Source organism: Helianthus annuus, chromosome 11 (genome assembly GCF_002127325.2).
Source record: "Helianthus annuus cultivar XRQ/B chromosome 11, HanXRQr2.0-SUNRISE, whole genome shotgun sequence".
NCBI lineage: Eukaryota > Viridiplantae > Streptophyta > Magnoliopsida > Asterales > Asteraceae > Helianthus > Helianthus annuus.
The window spans coordinates 172728039-172748401 of record NC_035443.2 but is presented as its reverse complement, the minus strand read 5'-3'; the positions used below and the strand labels follow the sequence as shown (position 1 = coordinate 172748401).

The window sequence follows — 20363 nt, the reverse complement described above, 5'->3', positions numbered from 1 at the left end:
TGATTAACGAATTCAAGAACTATCATGCAATCCTAAGCCATGTGTACAATAAACCAATGAATACCACAAATCGTAACAACACATCATAGCCGGTTATCATGCGTACACCCTACCCGATTAGATCATCATATGACAATACACAATCATTTATCAATCAGTCAATCATGTACCATTTACAATTCATTACATGAGACATGTTTAGTCACATAACATAACATAACAATTAACAAACACTAACCGATTAAGAGTGTGTAACGAGGATGATCCGAACACAAGGATCTTCGAGAGTTGGGAAATTGCCGTCGGCTTCACGAGAGAGAGAGAAAGAACTCCTAGGATTTGTGTGAGTGAAAAGGGTTTTGCAACAATGAGGGTTACACCTCCCTAAGGGTTCATGTACGCACATAAGGGGTGGGCCGAACCCATTCACGGGCTGCCCTTGGTCTCGAGTCATGCATAGTGGGCCGAATGGGTTTGTGCAATCGGATCTAGGTTCGAACATTCACAAAAACGTAGCATTCACTTAAACAACAAAATTCACGTAATCACATAGAGTTCATACAGGTTAACACGTAATACAAGAGACGGTTCTAAAATATGAGTTGTCACATTAGTTTCACAGACAATGCCAGATCGGCAGGCCCATTGAACACAAAAGATTGGCAAAGATGTTTTATCAAATCCATGAAACCCGGCACCTCTAGCCAAGAGATAAAACACCTAAACGGGATGTGCCCGAAATCCGTAGGAGTAGTGGAAAGAAGTATTGGCCTGTGATCCGATGCTTCCCGGGTAAGGGCCATAACCGACGCCGTTGGCCACTTCTCCATGAATCCCAAGCAAACAAGAAAGCGATCCAACTTGCTTAATTTTTTGCCACTATCCGAAATATATGTGAACTTCCCGCCCCCCCCCATTTGATACTCACACAAACCCGTATACAAAATAAAATGATTGAAGGCATCCGCATTGGCTGAGGAGAATTCAGAATTCATACGTTCTGACGCGTCCCTTACCTCGTTAAGATCCCCCATGAAAACCCACAAACCTTGCACAGCATTCTTTATACCAACAAGATTGACCCATATATTTCTACGCACCGACGTGTCATTCGAAGCATAGACATTCACCAAATTAATTCGTTCACCAGTAAGTACCAATATACCTGATAAGACTAAGGAAAATCTGTCCTTTATGACGTTTTCACAGCAGAACAGAACAGGATTCCATAGACATGCCAGACCCCCCGAACGGCCATGAGCATCAACGACTTCCACATTGAAGGCCGACCGGCCCCACAAAGCGTTAAACCCAAAATTAGACATGGCCCCTATCTTAGTTTCTTGAATTGCTAAGAAATGTACACCGTAGGTAGTTTTAATGCCCCGACCCAATCGATCTTACGGGAATCCCGTACCCCCCTTAAATTAACAGATAAAAAATTCATTGAAAACCGGTAAAATCACCTTCACCTTGGATGAGGACCGTAGTGGCATCTTCGAATCCGTGTAAATCAATACCCAATTTAGAGCCAACGGCAACTGTTGCTCGAACCTCAGCCCCTACATCTGGATGATTATTGCCAGGATGGCCAGGATCAGGAGCGAAATACCCCTCTGATCTCGGATGCACAACTGGTTGAAGGTGAACTTCCCCTTCCTCATGATTCATTTCCAAGTGAGAACGATCCTCATCCCTATTCAGAACTCCATCTTCAGAAATTTCAGTGAAACCAGGTCTGTTAAGGTCAAAGGACGTATCATCATATCTTTGGGCTTGCAAACAATTTTTTGTAGGTGGGCCTTGCATGGACCCCGAAGAAGGTGGGCTCCGAAAAGCTCTGGGCCTTTTCCCTAAACCCTGTTGAGGGGTAGGCTCATCCATCGGATTTGGGACCACGTGATCAATTTCTCTTTCCTCCAATAGTTGGGAATCCCCCACCAACCTTTTCAGCCGCCCTTTCTCCTGTCTCCCCATCATCATTATGTTTCCCATGAGAAAACTTTTCCGCATGCACGCCATTAACATTACACCTAGTGATCCGAATCGTCTCACTCCCCTCCGGTGACTTTTCATTTGCCATCTCTTCACCTTCCGGTGAATTCAATCTTCCGGGAATCGGAGTATCAACCGCCGGAATTTCAACTGGTCCTTCCGACGCTGGTTTGGTGCATTCAAGGTGACAGATTTCACCTTCCTCCTCATCCTCGGACATACTGCCACCACACTCCTCTTCATTATCGTTAGACCCGTCAGCGGAACCATCCTCAGAATTGTAACCATCATTTTCCTTACAGCTCTCCCCATCTAACTCAGGTTTTCATACTTCAAAATCCTCAGAGACCCAGATAATAAAGCTCCTGTCTTTCCACCTTAGGACCACTGATTCCTCGATACGTTTACCAGGTGGAACTAGTACCAGAACAGTGCTCTCAGAATTATTGGACCCAAGCCACGAGAATGACGATTCCTGGACCACTCTCCCAAAAAGCCCCCCGATTTGATCGAATAAAACATTATCTCTAAGATGAACAGGTACACCGGTGATACGTAATGATACAATGTGATCCATCGGAATATCTTCGCCTTTCCACACTTTGAATTGACTGAAAGCACTGGCCAAACAGTCTGAGTTATTGGCCATGACTTCATCTACTTTCCAGGGATTACCAAGGGTAACTAAAAAGTTAAAACCTCCAACATACGATAACCCAAAGTCAGCTAACCCGCCAGTGTTCAAAATAGAATACATACCCTTTAGAGTGTTGATATCCTTAACAGTACCATGTATAGAACGTCCCATGCAATGCAGAGGATAATTGGAGCCTTTGTTATCTACCGAGATGGTTTTTGCACCCGTGTTCGGAACTTGGTTTTCCTTTGGAATAAACTAGCAAACGACTGACCTTCCCTTAACTCCGCACTCCGGAACGCGCTATCTTTATTACGTTGGAAGGTCTGAGCAGAATCCTTTGGCCTCCATACTTTTTCGCCCATAAACTTTGCCGTGTAGATGAACTTGTTGTGATTCTTATCATACTTTGCAAGAGACACCAACACCTTTGCTTCAAAGATTTTTACCGTATTCATACCTGCCAAAGTTGCATCCAAATTTTCCACTCCCTTGTATCGAACAAACCCAAAACTGTTGCCTCTCTTATCCTTCTTACGTGCTACATAAGCATCCGACACGAAACCGTGTGGCTGAAAAGCTCTCCATAACACCATTTTTGTCGTTCGGTCCGGTAGGTTCTGCACTATGAACGTCATCTCAACCCCGTTTCTGGGGTTTCTTCTATATTTCTGATACTGAACATCCCTCCAAGGTCCACTACCATCGTCTTCTTCACCTTCGCAACATGTATTGTGCTCCATTTAGGTCTAATAAAAACAAACTCACCAAGCCCGAAAACAACCCTATGAAAGGTTAATAGGATTCGAATTAGTCTAGCTAAACTATACTTGATAGCCGCGACCAATATCAGACCTACTAAGCAATCGAGGAGAAGTTCCGGCAAGAATGAGTGAAACCGAGGAAAGAATAGTCTCTCACAGAACCGATACCAACCCCAATAGCGAATGGGATCAAGGAAAGGGTTGCGTTAGAGAGAGGTCAAGTCAGAGAAGACGACCTCGCACGCTAAAACAAGTTTCCGGCTTCGTCGAGCCACCAGCGATTGGAAGCGGAAGAGTCACTCAGAGAGGGGTACCAAATTCTAGATGTTCTAAAGATTACCTATTCAAACACCTTATAGTAATTACGTACTTGAAGTCCGATGAATCCTCATGGAGTTTGCCCCATAAATTATTATTATTATTATTATAAGCATTTTATTTTGTCATACCCACATTTAGTTTCCTTATATTTAAGTTTTTAGTTAAATATAAATAAAGTTACATTTTTCAAGTTAGTGATTTTGTATTGCAATCCAAAGGCTAATTAGTGACCACTTGTCACTACCTCTGAAACCCTCATAAGAGCATTCACATCCATTTCATCATTTTTTTCACCTTAAACTACATTTTCTCTCTCCTTTTTAATTAAATAATATATTTTTATACCTTTATCATTATCTTTTCTCTCTCCTTCACTCACAACCACTTTCAAAATATATTAAAAAATTATAGGGAGTAAACAGTGTCTTTTCAAATATACAGATGAACAGTAACATTTTTTCTCTCCTTCACTCACAACCACTTTTTATACTCTTCATATTATAAAAACCCCACTCACACAATTTAGTGGAATGAATGTGAATGCTCTAATACATGAAATGATTGGTGGTCTACCACTTATCCTTTCAAAACCAGTTCAAAAAACCAACATCTAGTATTCATATTATCTACTCATTTAGTTTATGGTTTACTGATTTTGAGAAATCATCTCTTATAAGAAGACCAAGGTTCAATTCTTTGAAGATTTAAGTATTTAAGGAAAAAAATCATTCGTTCAAAAAAAATTCATATTATCCAGAATTATTTTTTTCTCATAAAAATAAAACGGAAATAAAAGATTCAAATAATGTTTTTGTCACTACCTCTGAAACCCTCATAATACATGAAATGATTGGTGGTCTACCACTTATCCTTTCAAAACCGGTTTAAAAAACCAACATCTAATATTCATATTATCCAGAATTTTTTCTTTTCACAAAAATAAAACAGAAATAAAACACTCAACTCATGTTGATGGGTAAGGCTGGACGGTATGGCCGTCCTCAGCCCCGGCGCCGGCCGTCACCCCATTCCGGCCCCTCCGTCTTCATCCCGTCACCGTCCTCTCCGTCTGTTTCTCGACGTCCAGGACGGACCAAAACATGTGGGCCCCCCTCTTTCTTCTCGGCGCCGCTCCGTCACCCCATCCCGCCACCCCCGTCGCCGTCCATCCCTCCGTCACCATGCCGTTCAGCCTAAGTGATACAAATGTCTTTACCATTTTCATAATCTACATATTTGGTGGTGAGAATATTCTGATTTTTAATGCATATTTAGTATTTTTCTCATTTATTGTAAAATATAATTATGTGTTTAAAACTTTGTATTTATTGTTTACATAATAACAAAAAATACAATACCTTTTTTTTCTTTATAAAAGTCCTAGACATATACATGTTCTTTTTATGTCAAGTTGTTTCTTTCACAACTTGGTGATGAGATTTCTCTATCGAGTCCCAAACATGATGTCCTTTAAGTTCGGGTTTGATACAATGAGTATATCGTGTTGACACATGTAGTGACAAGTATAGTTTATAACCCAAACATCTTTCTAGCTCTATATTTGAGTTTAGCAATTTTACCATTTTAGTGATTTTTTAGTTATCTTTATCATTGTTGCTAAACATGTTAAGTACTATATTCATCAATTTTTGATTGTTAACTATATTAATTATTTGTAATATATAATTATACTAGACTTTGATTATTTTAAACAGTAAATTCATATTTATTAATTAATCCTTAACAGGAAAAACAAACATAAATGAATAATTTCAAGAATATGTAGCATATCTAAAACTTTTAATGTAAAGTTATGTAACAATAATTGGAAAAATTTAAAGCTTAAGTTAGAGAAAAATATATCAACTTTTAATTGGTAGGTAGAAAAAGTAAGAAAATACTTTCATTTCACGTGTCGTTTCTGTAAAGATTTCTATACGTCAATTTATATTAATATCTAATCGACAAATACCACAAATATGAGTGAGAGCCTCCTAGAACATATACACACACATTCACACATAGACATACAAATACATATAAATATAAACATACATACAAGGGTGTAAGCAATTAAGCAATGAGGAAAGGGGTAGTTTTTTTTTTATAAAGGAAAACTTCATTAACACACAGCCAAACCCGACGAAAAAAAAAAAAAAAAAAAACAGATGCGCGGCAAACCAACTACAACAAGCTATACAAAATTACATCAATCAACCCAAGACATATCTTTATACTTCGACCTACTTCTAAACCAAAGAAAACCTATAGATTAAACTACACTGAAGACTTCCTTCACCTTCGGCACCTTACCCGAGAAAACTAAGGAAAGTGGCAGTTGATAAGTATTGATTCCATTGTCCACGTATCTTGTATATCATAATGAGAAATCTCCCAAATAATTGGAGTATTAATTGTGTGTGTATTGAGATGAGAGGATGATGATAATGATGATGATTGACATGAGAGGATAGGGGAGTATTTGATAATATTTCACATATTTTTTTTAATAATAAAATATCTCTTATTGAGATGACGTTTAAACTACGTTTCATCAGACAAAGATTAAAAAAACACTAAAATAAATGGCACAAAAACAAAATAGCACACATGAACGAAGACATCATACTAGTTCTCTATAAAAAGATAGGCTTTTATAAGTTTATATATCCTTCTCTTGAGTTGAGATAAAGACATCATACTAGTTCTCTACAAAAGATAGGATTTTATAAGTTTATAAATCCTTCTCTCGAGTTGAGACTAATGTATTACTATTTTCTCTATAAAAAGATAGGCTTTTATAAGTTTATATATCCTTCTCTTGAGTTGAGATAAAGACATCATACTAGTTCTCTACAAAAGATAGGATTTTATAAGTTTATAAATCCTTCTCTCGAGTTGAGACTAATGTATTACTATTTTCTCTATAAAAAGATAGGCTTTTATAAGTTTATATATCCTTCTCTTGAGTTGAGATAAAGACATCATACTAGTTCTCTACAAAAGATAGGATTTTATAAGTTTATAAATCCTTCTCTCGAGTTGAGACTAATGTATTACTATTTTATATAGTATATATTTATATCTCATTTGTATTGTAGACTTGCTTATACCGTAAGTTCTTGTATTATACATGTTTTGTTATACAATACAAGACTTCAATGCAGAAAATGTATAAGAAACAAATAGTGACATAATATCCGAGATGACATTTCTCACACGTAAAAGCATGCATGTGATAATTTTTGAATCGTGTTTACTTGTTGATGTTAACCTTGTATCCTATACCATGGTAATAGTTCATTGGAAATTCACCATGTTTAAAAGCCTCTTTATTTCATATTCATCAACTATTTGTGTATAAACTCTGACTAATAAGGGGGACGGGGCACCCCGTTGTCGGCCATTTATCACGCGTGCAACGGTGTGATACACCACCGCCGGTGGCATTGAAAACGCATGGTTAGTTTTAAGCGTGATCACGAGCACGCGTGGAGAAAGGAACGTTGTGGAATTTTTGAACGTTGGAATATGAACGTTGTGGAATTTTTGACCGTTTGGATTTAAAAAAAATAAAAAAAAAACTTAAACACTTTATATATATCACTACAACCTACATATTTTTATCACACATTCTACATATTACACTCTCACAAAAACATTAATTTATATCACTTTCTTAGGTAAAAAATGGAATAACCTACGGATTCGTTTCCGATGGACACCAATAGCGATAGCGAAACGTCTTCCGACAATGAGACGCTTGAATTTTTCGAGAAGGTGTATAACGAACTTGAAGGTACGAGCCACCCAAAGAAGATAATGGTGGATCATGATCGTATACATGCCAACAAATGTTAATGAAGGATTATTTTGTAGAGAACCCGGTTCGCTAATGGTGTTCGCCGATGGGATGGCCCGACTTCATGGTCATTTCTTGTCAAAACAGGGGCCTTTCCTCTTCCACCTCGACCTCTAACACGTGGCCGCATTTTGTCCTTGATCCTGTCAAAACAAACAAAAGAAACAAACAAAAGAAAACAATTAAGATTAGGATTAATCCTAAGTCATTTGCTTAGACTCGGAAGTCAAGGAATGTGCAAACTGTGTCATTGAGATTAAACACAAAAGGCTAGTGTTTAATTCACTCAATGTTGGCTCTGATACCAACCTGTCACAAACCGATATTTCCACGTATTACCGGTGGGCCCGGTGGGGAGTATCGTGACGTAGTTGATATCTTCATAGTCAAATAATCACAGTTTAATGCACAGCGAAAGTCTAAAATAATAATACAAACCGAATTTGAAAGTATAATAAAATATTACACAACGGTTGTAAGTGGATCCACAGGCGGATCTAAAACATAAAGAAAAATTGTTCAACAGACTTTAAGTATTAAAAGCTTGCAAGACTCTTTATTTAATACTAAGGAGTTTCCAGCCCATTACGCGTAGTGTCTGCACTTAGTCTTTTTGAAAAATACGTCAGTTTACACTGGTAAGTACAATTAACTGACTCTTTTGAAAAATATTTATAAAATTGATTTAAATGCACAAGGCACAAATATTCTTTATAACCTAGGACAATTATTTAAAATAATATTGTATACAGATTTACATGTTTGTCGTCCGTTCAGGACCCGGTTAGAAGAGCCGGATTAGATTAATAGACACACCACTAGTATAGGCCCACAAGAAGTTTCCTCACAAGTGAGATACCGTTTTACATACGCAACTGTCAGGTGTATGCCTACACCCCGTGCTTAAGTCGTGGTCATTTCTAATGAATGAGCCAAGGATATCCAGGACACAGTCATTAACCCCCCAAGGGCATAGCATCAAATAAAACAGATTAAAACGGGTTATGTAAATTTATTAATCACAATCCGATTAAATGATTTCATACCCGACCAAGCGGTATTATTAATTACTGTATCCCAAACCCGTATAAGGGAAAATAAGTTAAAAGTATTTACCTGAGCTAAAATTACTTTATTCTGAGTCGTATTTGAAATCAGCAAGTACAAGTAGCTTTTACTGGGCTCCTAATCTGGAATGAAGGTTTTAATAACCTATTAGATTCCTAACGGGTCTCATTTAAGTTTTAACTTAGACCGGTTAGTTTTAATGAAAGGTTTATGGTTCAAAACGCAAGATTGAGCGAAGACCGGATTAGAATGTGATTTAGACCCAAAAAATATGAATACTTGTATAAAGTGGGTAACTAAACACATTCTGGATTTTGAAGTGAAAATGATAAGGTTTGACCCGTTTCGGCTAATTTATGCAAACTAGTTACATAAACCTTATCGAACGCGTATATGCATAACGGGCAACCAAATGAGTCATGTATAAGTTCCTTAAGTTATCATGCTTAAAATATGTTGTGATATCGGTAGGATACCTTCCACTATGCCCAAAACGAATTTAAAATTTATTTAAGCCCCGCAAGGGTATTTTGGTCATTTTAAAGTTTATAAAAGAGGTTAAATAGCAAACTGAGGTCTGGTCTAAATTATACAGTAAAAATATTAATTTTATCAAGTTACATCAGCAAGATATCATACATAGGTGTGTTTAAACCTTTATGGCCAAACTCTGCACCGTAGGGGCATTTTGGTCATTTCACATATGTTTTAAGGTCAAATTTGGAAATCTGAGTTCAAGACTTATTCTTACTGTTAAAGTATAAAAATTTATTTTTAAATTTAGTAGAAAATGAGTCTTAAGCGTTAAATATGGTTTTAAACCATACTATGCGCTTAATAAGCGTAAAAGTCGGTAATTGACAGTATTCAAGATGTTTATAAAATTCTGAGGTTTTAATCAGTCTTTGAAGCTTAAAATATTTTATTTAACATATGATATCAGTAGGAAAAGGTTTGGTAATCAAATCATATGTGAAACTCATTTTATTAACAAAAAGGGCATTACCGTCATTTACCGAATTTATGCTAGAACTCTATGTTATGGTCAGTATAAAATTTGAAAAAAATTCCAAAAATCCCTAAATATTATATCATATCAGTGGGTAGAAAGTTTGATGCCAAAAATTGGGTTTAAATATGATTTATACTGAAAATGCCATTTAATTAACAAAAAGCTTTCATTTTACGATATCTTGCATAACTTTTATTGTAGACCAGAAACTGATGTCAAATTTTTTAGGACATACTTATATATCAGTAATAAAGATTTTTGTCCTCTCACATTTTCAATAATCTCGTTTTTATAACATAAGGGAAAAATGGTCAACTTTTAAGCATTTAACGGAAACATGTAAATGATTCAGATTTTTATGGGACCATGTTGTATAACATTAGAGGGTTATACTAACACATAATATGGTCACAAAGGAACCCCAAGGCATAACTAAACTAAGCTAAATCGGGTCAGAACTGAAAGTCAAAGCAAAAGTCTACTTTTGCGACTTTCGGTTGCGAACCGAGCCTAATACTCAGAGTTGCCAGGTTGAACATGCCTAAAACATGTTCTTAAATAATTTACCAAGTTACTTAAGTGTTAAAACGTATTTTATAGCTCCTACATTATCAGTTATGATTTATTTTGCAAAAACTGACTCGTTTGACTTTTCTGTTAAGTAGTTTGACCCGACAATTGACTGAGATAACGTGATAATTAGGAGGTGCCCTTTTTAAGGGTTTAACACCTACATAATTACCAACACATAGCCACTTTCAATTCGAATAATGGCTAGACCGTTAGTGATTAATCACAAAGTCAAAGCAGAATTACGCTAACTTTGACTTTTGGTCAATAAACTAAGAGTAAACTGCCATTTTGGTCCCTGTGGTTTGGGAAGTTTTGCCGTTTTAGTCTAAATCTCCAACTTTTTAAATCTGGGTCCCTGTGGTTTGCATTTTGTTGCCATTTTAGTCCAAAACTCAAAAACTCTCATTTTTTACTGTTCTAACATTCCTTTTTTGTCTTTATCTGCAGGGGTAGTTTTGTCCATTTAATTTTCATTAAACCAATTTCTTAATTAAACCCCCCCCAAATATAAATACCCCTATCAGTTCCCAAATTACATCATCATCTTCAACCTCCCAAGCAAACATCAGCAACCCCATTTCATGTTCCGAGCTTCAACATCTTGACTCCTGAAACCACACCCAAAAGTGTCGAAAAAAGAAACCTGGTTCAATCGAATCTAAGAAGAACGAGGGAAAGAAGGGTTTTCCTGAACTCCACTGAAAATCCCACCGCCTCCGTCAGAGAACCACCACCTCCTTCGCCAGAAACGTCAACCACAACAGGCCAAAGAAAATAGATAGATCTTCACAGATCTTAAAGAAAAGAGAAGGAGATGACGGGTTGAAATGCTTACTGGACTGACTTGGGTTTCAGCCACCTGACGGCGATTGCTGTCGTCATCATCAGCGACATCAACATCGTGAAACCCCATCACCTGTAACTCCACGGTCGTCAGAGATGACACAGGCTCCGCCGGTTCTCTCTCTCTCTGATTTCGTTGCCGTGTCGCCGCTAACGGTCTGATTTGGGTGTGGGTGTGTGGTTATCGGAGAAGGAGGGTTGTGGGTGTGTATGGAGGTGGTTGTGGGTTCCCGTCGGCACAAGAACGGCCGCCGGTCGGCAGGATTCTGCTCAAGTCATCGGGGCAATGTCGAGAGTCGAGAGAGAGTGGCAGAGGGTGTGGTGGATGTGGTTTGCAGAGAAGAACAATGGGGTTAGGGTTTTGTTATGAAATGAGAAAGATGAGAGAGAGAGTTATATATATACTATATAATATATAATTAATTTTGTTTTAATTTATTAGAAAAGTAAATCAGAATGAGCAAATTGCCCTTGCACAAAAGGACAAAACAATCAACTTTCAACAATCAACATAAGGGGTTTTTGGATTTTGGACTAAAATGGCAATAAAAGTGAAACCACAGGGACCCAGATTTAAAAAGTTTGAGATTTAGACTAAAATGGCAAAAGTGCCTAAATCTCAGGGACCAAAATGGCAGTTTACTCTTAAACTAATAAAACCTTAACTACAGAAGCTAAGAACACTTACAAGAGTCCTTAGCACAAAAATTAAGACTAAGAGAGCTTCCTTCCAAGTTAGGATGCTCCAGAGAAGGTGTTTGAGAGCTTTAGAGCTTGAGAGTATGAGAATTTGAACTTGTGCAAATGAAAGAACCACTCCAAGCCCCTATTTATACTACAAGAGGTCTTCACCAGATCAATCCAGGTGTTTTGTGGTGTTTTCTGATGTTAACAAGTGTCCATGTGGTTTTAAAATACCAGCAAATAGTCCATAGGATCGAGTTATCAGGTATTTTGTGGTGTTCTCTGATGTTAACAAGTGTCCAGGTGGTTTTAAAATACCAGCAAACAGTCCATAGGATCGAGTTATGTGAGTGCATGGCTGAATTGAAGAAGAGAGGTGCAGTGACCTGCACCTGTGCATGTTTCTGATCAGATCATGCCGTCGTGTGGTGCAACGGCTGAGGGAGGAGGGTGTGACGCGACGCCACCATGGTGGTTACCAGCCAACCAAGTTTCAAACTTGGCAGTTTCACCCCCTGGACCTTTTAAAACGTGATAACTTACATTTCAAGCACTGTTAACCCATAAAGTTTATATTTTTATGACCCTTAGGATATAACCAAACATCGTTAGGTCCGATTTCGTTAATCGATAACCGAAAACACAAGTTTTGCCTCATTGACGCTATTAACCCTTTAATTACGAAAGTTAACGTATTTATCTCAAAAGACATCGAAACCTTATGAAATTTTCGTCACTTGTTCTTGGGAGTATAATTAATCGTTACGAAGCTCCGGGTTCATTAAAAGTTCACTCAGAGGTATTAAATTAACATGTTGACACATTTAACCCTCGCATCTTGTAAACTTTCACTTTCTTTCACAAACGGCTTCATACGTTTCACAGTTTATTAGTTTAAGGGTATAAACATCGTGTAGGGTCGTTGAAAGGCAAAATTTTCAAATGTCGACACTTTGGATCCTTTCACATATATACATTCTTCATTTGTCGACTTTAGTCCCTAGAAATCAATTCATTACACGTTTAAAGTCCATGACACGTGTCGTTACTACCGTGGACATGAGTTTTGCGAGGTGTTACATCCTCACCCCCTTAAAAGAAATCTTGACCTCGAGATTTATTGGAATAAATGAGGGTATTTCTGTTTCATCATGGATTCAACCTCCCACGTGTATTATGGGCCTCTACGTGCATTCCATTTTACTTTCACAATCGGCACATGCTTTCTATGAAGTTTCTTGACCTGTCGATCCTCGATCGACAAAGGTTTTTCGACGAACTTCAAGCTCTCATCTATCTGCATGTCTGTATGGGACATTGCTAGCGACTCATCAGCTAGACATTTCTTTAAGTTGCAGATGTGGAATACATTATGAATTCCACTAAGCTCTTCTGGCAGATTTAGCTTGTAGGCCACAGTTCCGACACATTCGATGATTTCGAATGGTCCTATGTATCTTGGGATCAGCTTGCCCTTTTTGCCAAAATGCATCACCCCTTTCCAGGGTGATACCTTGAGTAGGACTTTATCACCAACTTCAAATTTTAGAGGTTTACGCCTCATATCTGCATAGCTTTTCTGCCTATCCCTTGCGGCTTTCAGACGATCACGGATCTGAACAATCTTGTTCGTCGTCTCCAGGACTATATCAGGTCCTGATAGTTGGGTTTCTCCAACTTCCACCCAACAAACTGGCGTTCTACACTTTCTTCCGTACAAGGCCTCAAAAGGCGCTGCTTAGATACTTGAATGATAGCTATTATTGTAGGGAAATTCAACCAAAGGAATATGGTCATCCCAATTTCCACCCATGTCTATAACACAAGCTCGAAGCATATCCTCAAGCATTTAAATCGTACGCTCGCTTTGTCCATCTATCTGAGGATGATAAGCAGTGCTAAAATTTAAACGAGTGCCTAAAGATTGCTGAAAGCTTTTCCAAAAATGAGACGTGTATCTAGTATCCCTATCAGAGATAATAGATACCGGCACTCCGTGGAGAGATACTATCTTATCCACATACAACTGAGCTAGCTTATCAGAGCTTTGTGTTTCTTTTTGTGACACCTCGAAAAAATCGTGTCCAATAAAAATAAAGACACGTGTCATGTGGGACAAACGTGTCTGGAACCCGGATCAATTAAAGATGTATGGTAGGATTTAAAAAGGGGCGTCATGTTATTGAAAATACCTCTGAATGACCCAAAGGGCGACATGTTATTAAAACACCTCTGAGCGACCCGAATCATAAATCCCAAGATCCTTAAATCATTATGATAAACATCTGATATATATATATATATATATATATATATATATATATATATATATATATATATATATATATATATTTAACCGGTTATTCCTAAGTGAATAAAATTCCACTCTTGTATTGAAATGTTACTACAATATTTAGGAATTTACCATTCTTGATAAAAGGAATTAAATTTGAGGTGAAACATGTTCAAACACGTATTCTTGGTATTTCCGTCAACATTAAACCTTCCATAAAGTGCCAAAATATGTAAGAGCATGCTAAGCATGCAAGGTCTGAGCAAGAGGGACCCCCAACTGATTAAAGGACCCAAGATTCGTAATTGTGGAGATGCATGGTCAATGCTTGGATGTTTGCAAAATATTTGGCTTCTGGCCACCGGTTACAGACCGTATGGCTTTAAGCTTACGGTCCGTAAGGAGCATATCTGGGCGATTTCAGCAAGGGTCGGTTACGGACCGCACCCGTTCAAGCTTACGGTCCGTAAGAGCCGAATACGGACCGCAAGAGCTTAGGCTTACGGTTCGTAAGCCTGTCGCTGGCAGCAGGTTTTGGACAGCTGCCTGTTCAGCCTGTTGCACCGCCTTATTATCATGGTTTTCGAAATCAGGGGCTTCATAGACAGTATATAGCCACATAGGGACACCTGGGATCATCTCTCAACACTTGTAGACCTCCTTGGCTTGATCTTGTGGCATCTTGGTCACTATATAAAGGAGTGAAGGTTGCAACATTTGATCATTCATTTTGCAACTCACTTGGAGCATCCTTGGAGCTTCTCTGGACAGCAATCAAATTTCCTTTAGGTCCCTAATCCCCCTTAGGACTCTTGTAAGTGTCCTTAATCCTTTTAAATTCATTTTAGCTTAGTTAATTAGCTAAAAGTCAAACCGTCGTAATTAAGGTTTGACTTCGAGATTAGTCAATAATTACTCAGTCAAATCTCGAATTAAAAATACCTATAAGTAGGTAATTATGTGGGTAATAAACCCTTAAAAGGGTATTTCCAGATTCCCACTCTAACCATGATAATTGTCGAGTCAAAGCTTACTTTAAAAAGTCAACAGAATGTTTATTTTCAAATTAATGCATAATTAGCAATGTAGGATATATGCAACCTGTTTGATCACTAATATAACTTGGTAATTAATGTAAGAACATGTCTAAACATGTTCAACTTGACAATTTTCAGTTTAGACCCGGTTTGGAACCGAAAGTCGCATAGTTTGTCTTTCGCTTTGACTTTCAGTTCTGACCCGTTTAAGCCAAGTTTAGGATTGCCTTAAAGCTTCTGTTGGACCTAGTTACATGTTAGTATAACCCTCTATGATTATACGGCTTGGTTCACTAGTTGTCTAATTATTATGCAAGTTTCCGTTAAATGCCCATATGTTGACCATTATGCCCAAATGACCATAAAATATGATTTTTGAAAATATAAAAGGGTAGACATCTTCGTTACTGAATTATAAACTTGTACCTAAAATTTGACATCAGTTTGAGGTCTAGATTAAGAGTTATGCTCATTAGCGTAATTAGAAGCTTTCTTAGTAATTAATTAGCATAATTAGCATGTAGCCTATCTAAACCCAAATTTTAATATCAAACTTTATACCCAGTAATATATAATAATATTTTGGGATTTTTAGAGATTTTTATTTATTTTTAGGCTGAGCATAACTTAGAGTTTTAAGCTTAATTCGGTTATTGCCGGTTATGCCCTTTCAGGCTATAAAATGATTTTTATAAATCCTTTTGACCCAAAGCCTTTTTCTACTGATTGAATATGATATATATATTATTTTGAGCCTTCTGGAATTATAAAAATATCAGCTTTTCTTTCAAAACCCGGAAATGGCTCCAAATCGCCTCTTTAGGCATTTTTACGACATAGTATGTATCAAAACTAGTTTATATATATAAGGGTTGATACCTACTGATATATTCAGTAAATTTTTATATTATAATAGTAAACTAAAGTTCCAAACTCAGGTTTCCAGTTTTGACCTTTTAGACTTATGTGAAATTACCAAAATGCCCTTTCGGTGCATAAGATGGTTATAATTAATAAAATTCACATATATATGATACTATACTGTTATAACATAGTAAACTAAGTATATTTACTGATTTATTCAGATATGTAACTCAGGTTACTAATTTAACTCTTTCATACCCTTTAAAAATGACCAAAATGCCCTTATGAGGCATAATTTGAGTTTAAAATTGTTTTGGGCATAATAGGAGATACCTTGCTGATATCACAACATATTTAGTGTATATTAACTCAGGGAACTTGTATATGATTACTATGGTTACCCGTTACGCACTTTCGCGTTCGGATCGGCTTATGTAACTAGTTTACACATATTAGCCGAAACGGGTCAAACCATATCATCTTTGTCTCAAAATCCAGAATGTGTTTAGTTTACCCATATTATACAAGTCTCCAAACTTGTTGGGTCTAAATCACATTCCATTCCGGTTTTCGCCTTCCATGCGATTAAACCGTATTTATTCTTTGAAACTAACCGGTCTAAGCTTAGGCTAAATAAAAGACCCGTTAGGATTCTAATAGGTTATTATAAACCTTCGTTCCAGAATAGGAGATCCAGTAAAAGATACTTGCACTTGCTTATTGTGAATTATACTTGCAAAGGTAAATACTTTTAACTTATTTTCCCTTATACGGGCTTGGGGTACAGTATATAAAATACCGCTTGGTCGGGCATTTGACCTTAATCGATTAGTGGTTAAGTATTATCAAGATGACCCGTTTGAAAATTTGTTTTGTTTATTTTACGCCTTTGGGAGTTTAATGACCATGTCCCGAATATCCTTGGCATCATTCATGAAATAGCCACGACCTTGACATGCGGGTGTAGGCGTACACCCGACAATGTGTCCATATTTATTAAGGTATAACCGTTGGTTTCCCGCCGCAGATTTATACTATGTGGTGTGTCTATTAATCTTAAACCCGGCACGAACCGGGCGACTAAACGTATAACAAACATGTAATCCTTTTACAAGTTTAAATTTGATTAATTATCCCAAGTTATAAAAAGTTTTGTGCCATGTGCATTCAAATCAATTTTTAAAATGTTTTCAAAATGAGTCAGTTAAATTGTATTTACCAGTGTAAACTGACGTATTTTCTCCAAAAAGATTAAGTGCAGGTTCTACACGTAATAGGCTGGCCTCTCCTTAGCATCGTTAGAGTCTCGCAAGCTTGGATGCCATGAATCTGTTGAACAGATCTCCTTTTTATTTTGATCCGCCTGTGGATCTATTTCAACTACATTGTGATACTTAAATATTACAATAATTATTTGGTTGGAATAAATCTATCTTTTGCTTCCGCTGTGCATTATAATTTGTGTTGTTTGACTATGATGATATCAATTACGTCACGATACTCCCCCACCGGGCCCACCGGTGACACGTGAAAAATAGGGGTGTGACACTTTTATAGGCAAGAAGTGGGCTGACTTGGTCATTCCCGTGCTTTGTCCTTGGTAACTTTGTGATAAAATCCATAGTTACCATTTCCCACTTCCAAGTGGGAAGTTAAGGCTGTTGCAGTAAACCTGACGGCCTTTGATACTCGACTTTAACTTGTGCGCACGTCAGACATTTAGCCACATAAGTGGCTATAGATTTCTTCAAACCTATCCACCAGTAATTTGCCTTCAGATCCTGATACATCTTATCACTGCCTGGATGAACTGAATACTTTGAACTATGAGCTTCTTGAAGTATCACATCTCTAAGTCCTCCATGGATTGGAACCCAGATTCAACCATTCAGTCTTAGGATTCCATCCTTGCCACATAACAATTGATCAGTAGTCATACCTAACTTCTCATTCGGAAAGTTAGTTTCCAAAACAGCTTCCTTCTGAGCAGCTAACAGCCTTTCATTCAAGCTGTTCCTTAGTTCAATGCTTTTGGCGTTGATCCTAATGGGCTTAACCCTTTCCTTCCAACTTAAAGCGTCAGCGACTACATTTGCCTTGCCAGGATGGTAGCGAATTTCACAATTATAGTCGTTTAGTGTCTCCATCCAACGACGCTGTCTCATGTTAAGATCCTTCTGGTTAAACAAATGTTGAAGGCTCTTATGATCAGAATAGATCACATACCTAGATTCATATAGATAATGCCTTCACAGCTTTAGTGAAAATACGACACCCAATTCCAAATCATGGATGGTGTAGTTCTTTTCGTGCACTTTAATTGACGTGAAGCATAAGCAATAACCTTGCCTCTCTGCATAAGCACACAACCCATACCGGTGTGTGATGCGTCGCAGTATACAACAAACTCTTCAATCCCATCTGGAAATGTCAACATAGGGGCATTGCTTAATTTCTGCTTAAGAATCTCAAAGGATTCCTTTTGATTGGGACCCCAAACGAACTTTATATTCTTACGAGTCAACGAAGTTAGAGGTGCAACAATCCTTGAAAAGTTTTCGATGAAACGCATGTAGTATCCTGCCAATCCTAAGAAGCTGCGAATCTCCGTAGGTGTTTTCGGCGCTTTCCAATTCATAATTGCTTCAATCTTAGCGGGATCCACCTGGATACCACGCTTGCTTACCACATGCCCAAGGAATTGGACTTCACGAAGCCAATACTCACATTTAGAAAACTTGGTGTAGAGCTTCTCTTGCTGTAGAAGTTTAAGGATACACCGGAGATGTCTTTCATGATCAGCTTGATTCTTTGAATAAATGAGTATGTCATCGATAAAGACAATGACAAACTTGTCTAGATACAGCTTGCAAACGCGATTCATGAGATCCATGAATGTTGCAGGTGCATTAGTGAGCCCGAAAGGCATCACTAAGAACTCATAGTGGCCATAGCGTGTTCTGAATGCGGTCTTGTGTACATCTTCGTTTCTGACCTTCAACTGGTGACAACTAAGTCCTTAACTATTTCATCTCAGTCGGCGCCAACCGGTAAGGTGCTCTTGCAACTGGTGCTGCTCCAGGAATAATATCGATCCTGAACTCCACTTGCCTATCTGGAGGTAAACCAGGTAGTTCTTCCGGAAAAACGTCTGGATATTCAGAAATAACAGGGATGTCTTCGATCTTAGGCTTTGGTTCATCAATGGTTACCTGTGCCATGTGAATGACACAACCTTTCTTCAAACACTTCGACGCCTTAAGCATAGACACTTGTTAAGGTAATCCGTACTATGTATCTCCTTGAATTGTTAATGGCTCACCGTAAGGAGTTTTGATAACCACTTGCTTCTTATCACAAACAATTTGGGCTAAGTTATGAGACAACCAATCTATGCCTATCACTATATCGAATCCTGCCAATTTCAACGGAAGCAAGGACAGTGGAAAAGAGTGATTCCTAATGGATATAAAACATCCATCTAAGATTGTTGAAGCAGTCTCTATCGTACCATCGGCCAATTCTGCTTCATATTTAATGCTTAGAGTTTTAAAAGGCAGATTTAACAGTTTACAAAATTTATTATCTACAAAAGACTTGTCTGCACCCGAATCAAACAAAACTCTAGCATAAACATCATTGATAATGAATGTACCTGTTATAACATTGTCATTCTGAACCGCCTCCTGAGCATTCATCTGGAATACACGAGCGTTGGTCTTTTTAGCCTCATCAGGCTTCCTCGGATTTTTCGGGCAATTAGTCTTTATGTGCCCCTTTTCGTTGCAACCATAACAGGTTGCATCCTTCAATTTCTTGCATTCCAAAGTCCTATGCTCCTTGGACTGGCAGATCCCACATCCATTAGGCTTTAACCGCGACTGTGATTTTGACTCGAATCTACACTTCCCAAAATGGTGTTTCTGACAGATTTTACATTCAGGCTTGTCACCTGTCTGTTGGGTATCATTTTTAAACCCAGAACTCTTCCTGTGATCTGAGTTCCCCTTTTTTCTTGTCGGAGCGATGAGAACTCTCATCCTCCCGTTTCCTTTTTCCTTCCTCAGAAGCTTTGACAGACTTGTTTCTGATTGCATCAAGTGTGAGAGATAGAGACAAATCTACCACTGACCTGTATGTGGTAGGTCTGGACGCTTTCACATTTCCGTTAATTTCTGGAGCTAGACCTCCAATAATACGTGCTATGAGCTTTGGTTCCGGTGTGACCAAATAAGGAACCAATCGGGACATGGTATTGAAGCTTGTAACATATGCCTGACAGTCTAAATTCTTCATGAGAATTTGAACTTGTGAAAATGAAAGAACCACTCCAAGCCCCTATTTATACTACAAGAGGTCTTCACCAGATCAATCCAGGTGTTTTGTGGTGTTCTCTGATGTTAACAAGTG

At 37.9% G+C, this 20363-nt stretch overlaps 2 protein-coding genes across 2 annotated transcripts; both read right to left on the bottom strand.

The window, feature by feature from the left end:
• Nucleotides 1-605: 605 nt before the first annotated feature.
• Nucleotides 606-1325, bottom strand: LOC110888782. The gene has a single exon (XM_022136290.2). It carries the CDS (start codon nt 1323-1325, stop codon nt 606-608), a length of 720 nt encoding a protein of 239 aa, XP_021991982.2.
• Nucleotides 1326-2835: 1510 nt separating this feature from the next.
• LOC110888781 (serine/arginine-rich splicing factor 2-like) lies at nt 2836-3375 on the bottom strand. The gene has a single exon (XM_022136289.1). It carries the CDS (start codon nt 3373-3375, stop codon nt 2836-2838), a length of 540 nt encoding a protein of 179 aa, XP_021991981.1.
• Between the last annotated feature and the right edge of the window lie 16988 nt (nt 3376-20363).

Excerpts from the sequence above, each read along its gene's own strand:
- LOC110888782 (XM_022136290.2), bottom strand. The coding sequence starts at position 1,325 with ATGTCTAATTTTGGGTTTAACGCTTTGTGGGGCCGGTCGGCCTTCAAT.
- LOC110888781 (XM_022136289.1), bottom strand. The coding sequence starts at position 3,375 with ATGGAGCACAATACATGTTGCGAAGGTGAAGAAGACGATGGTAGTGGA.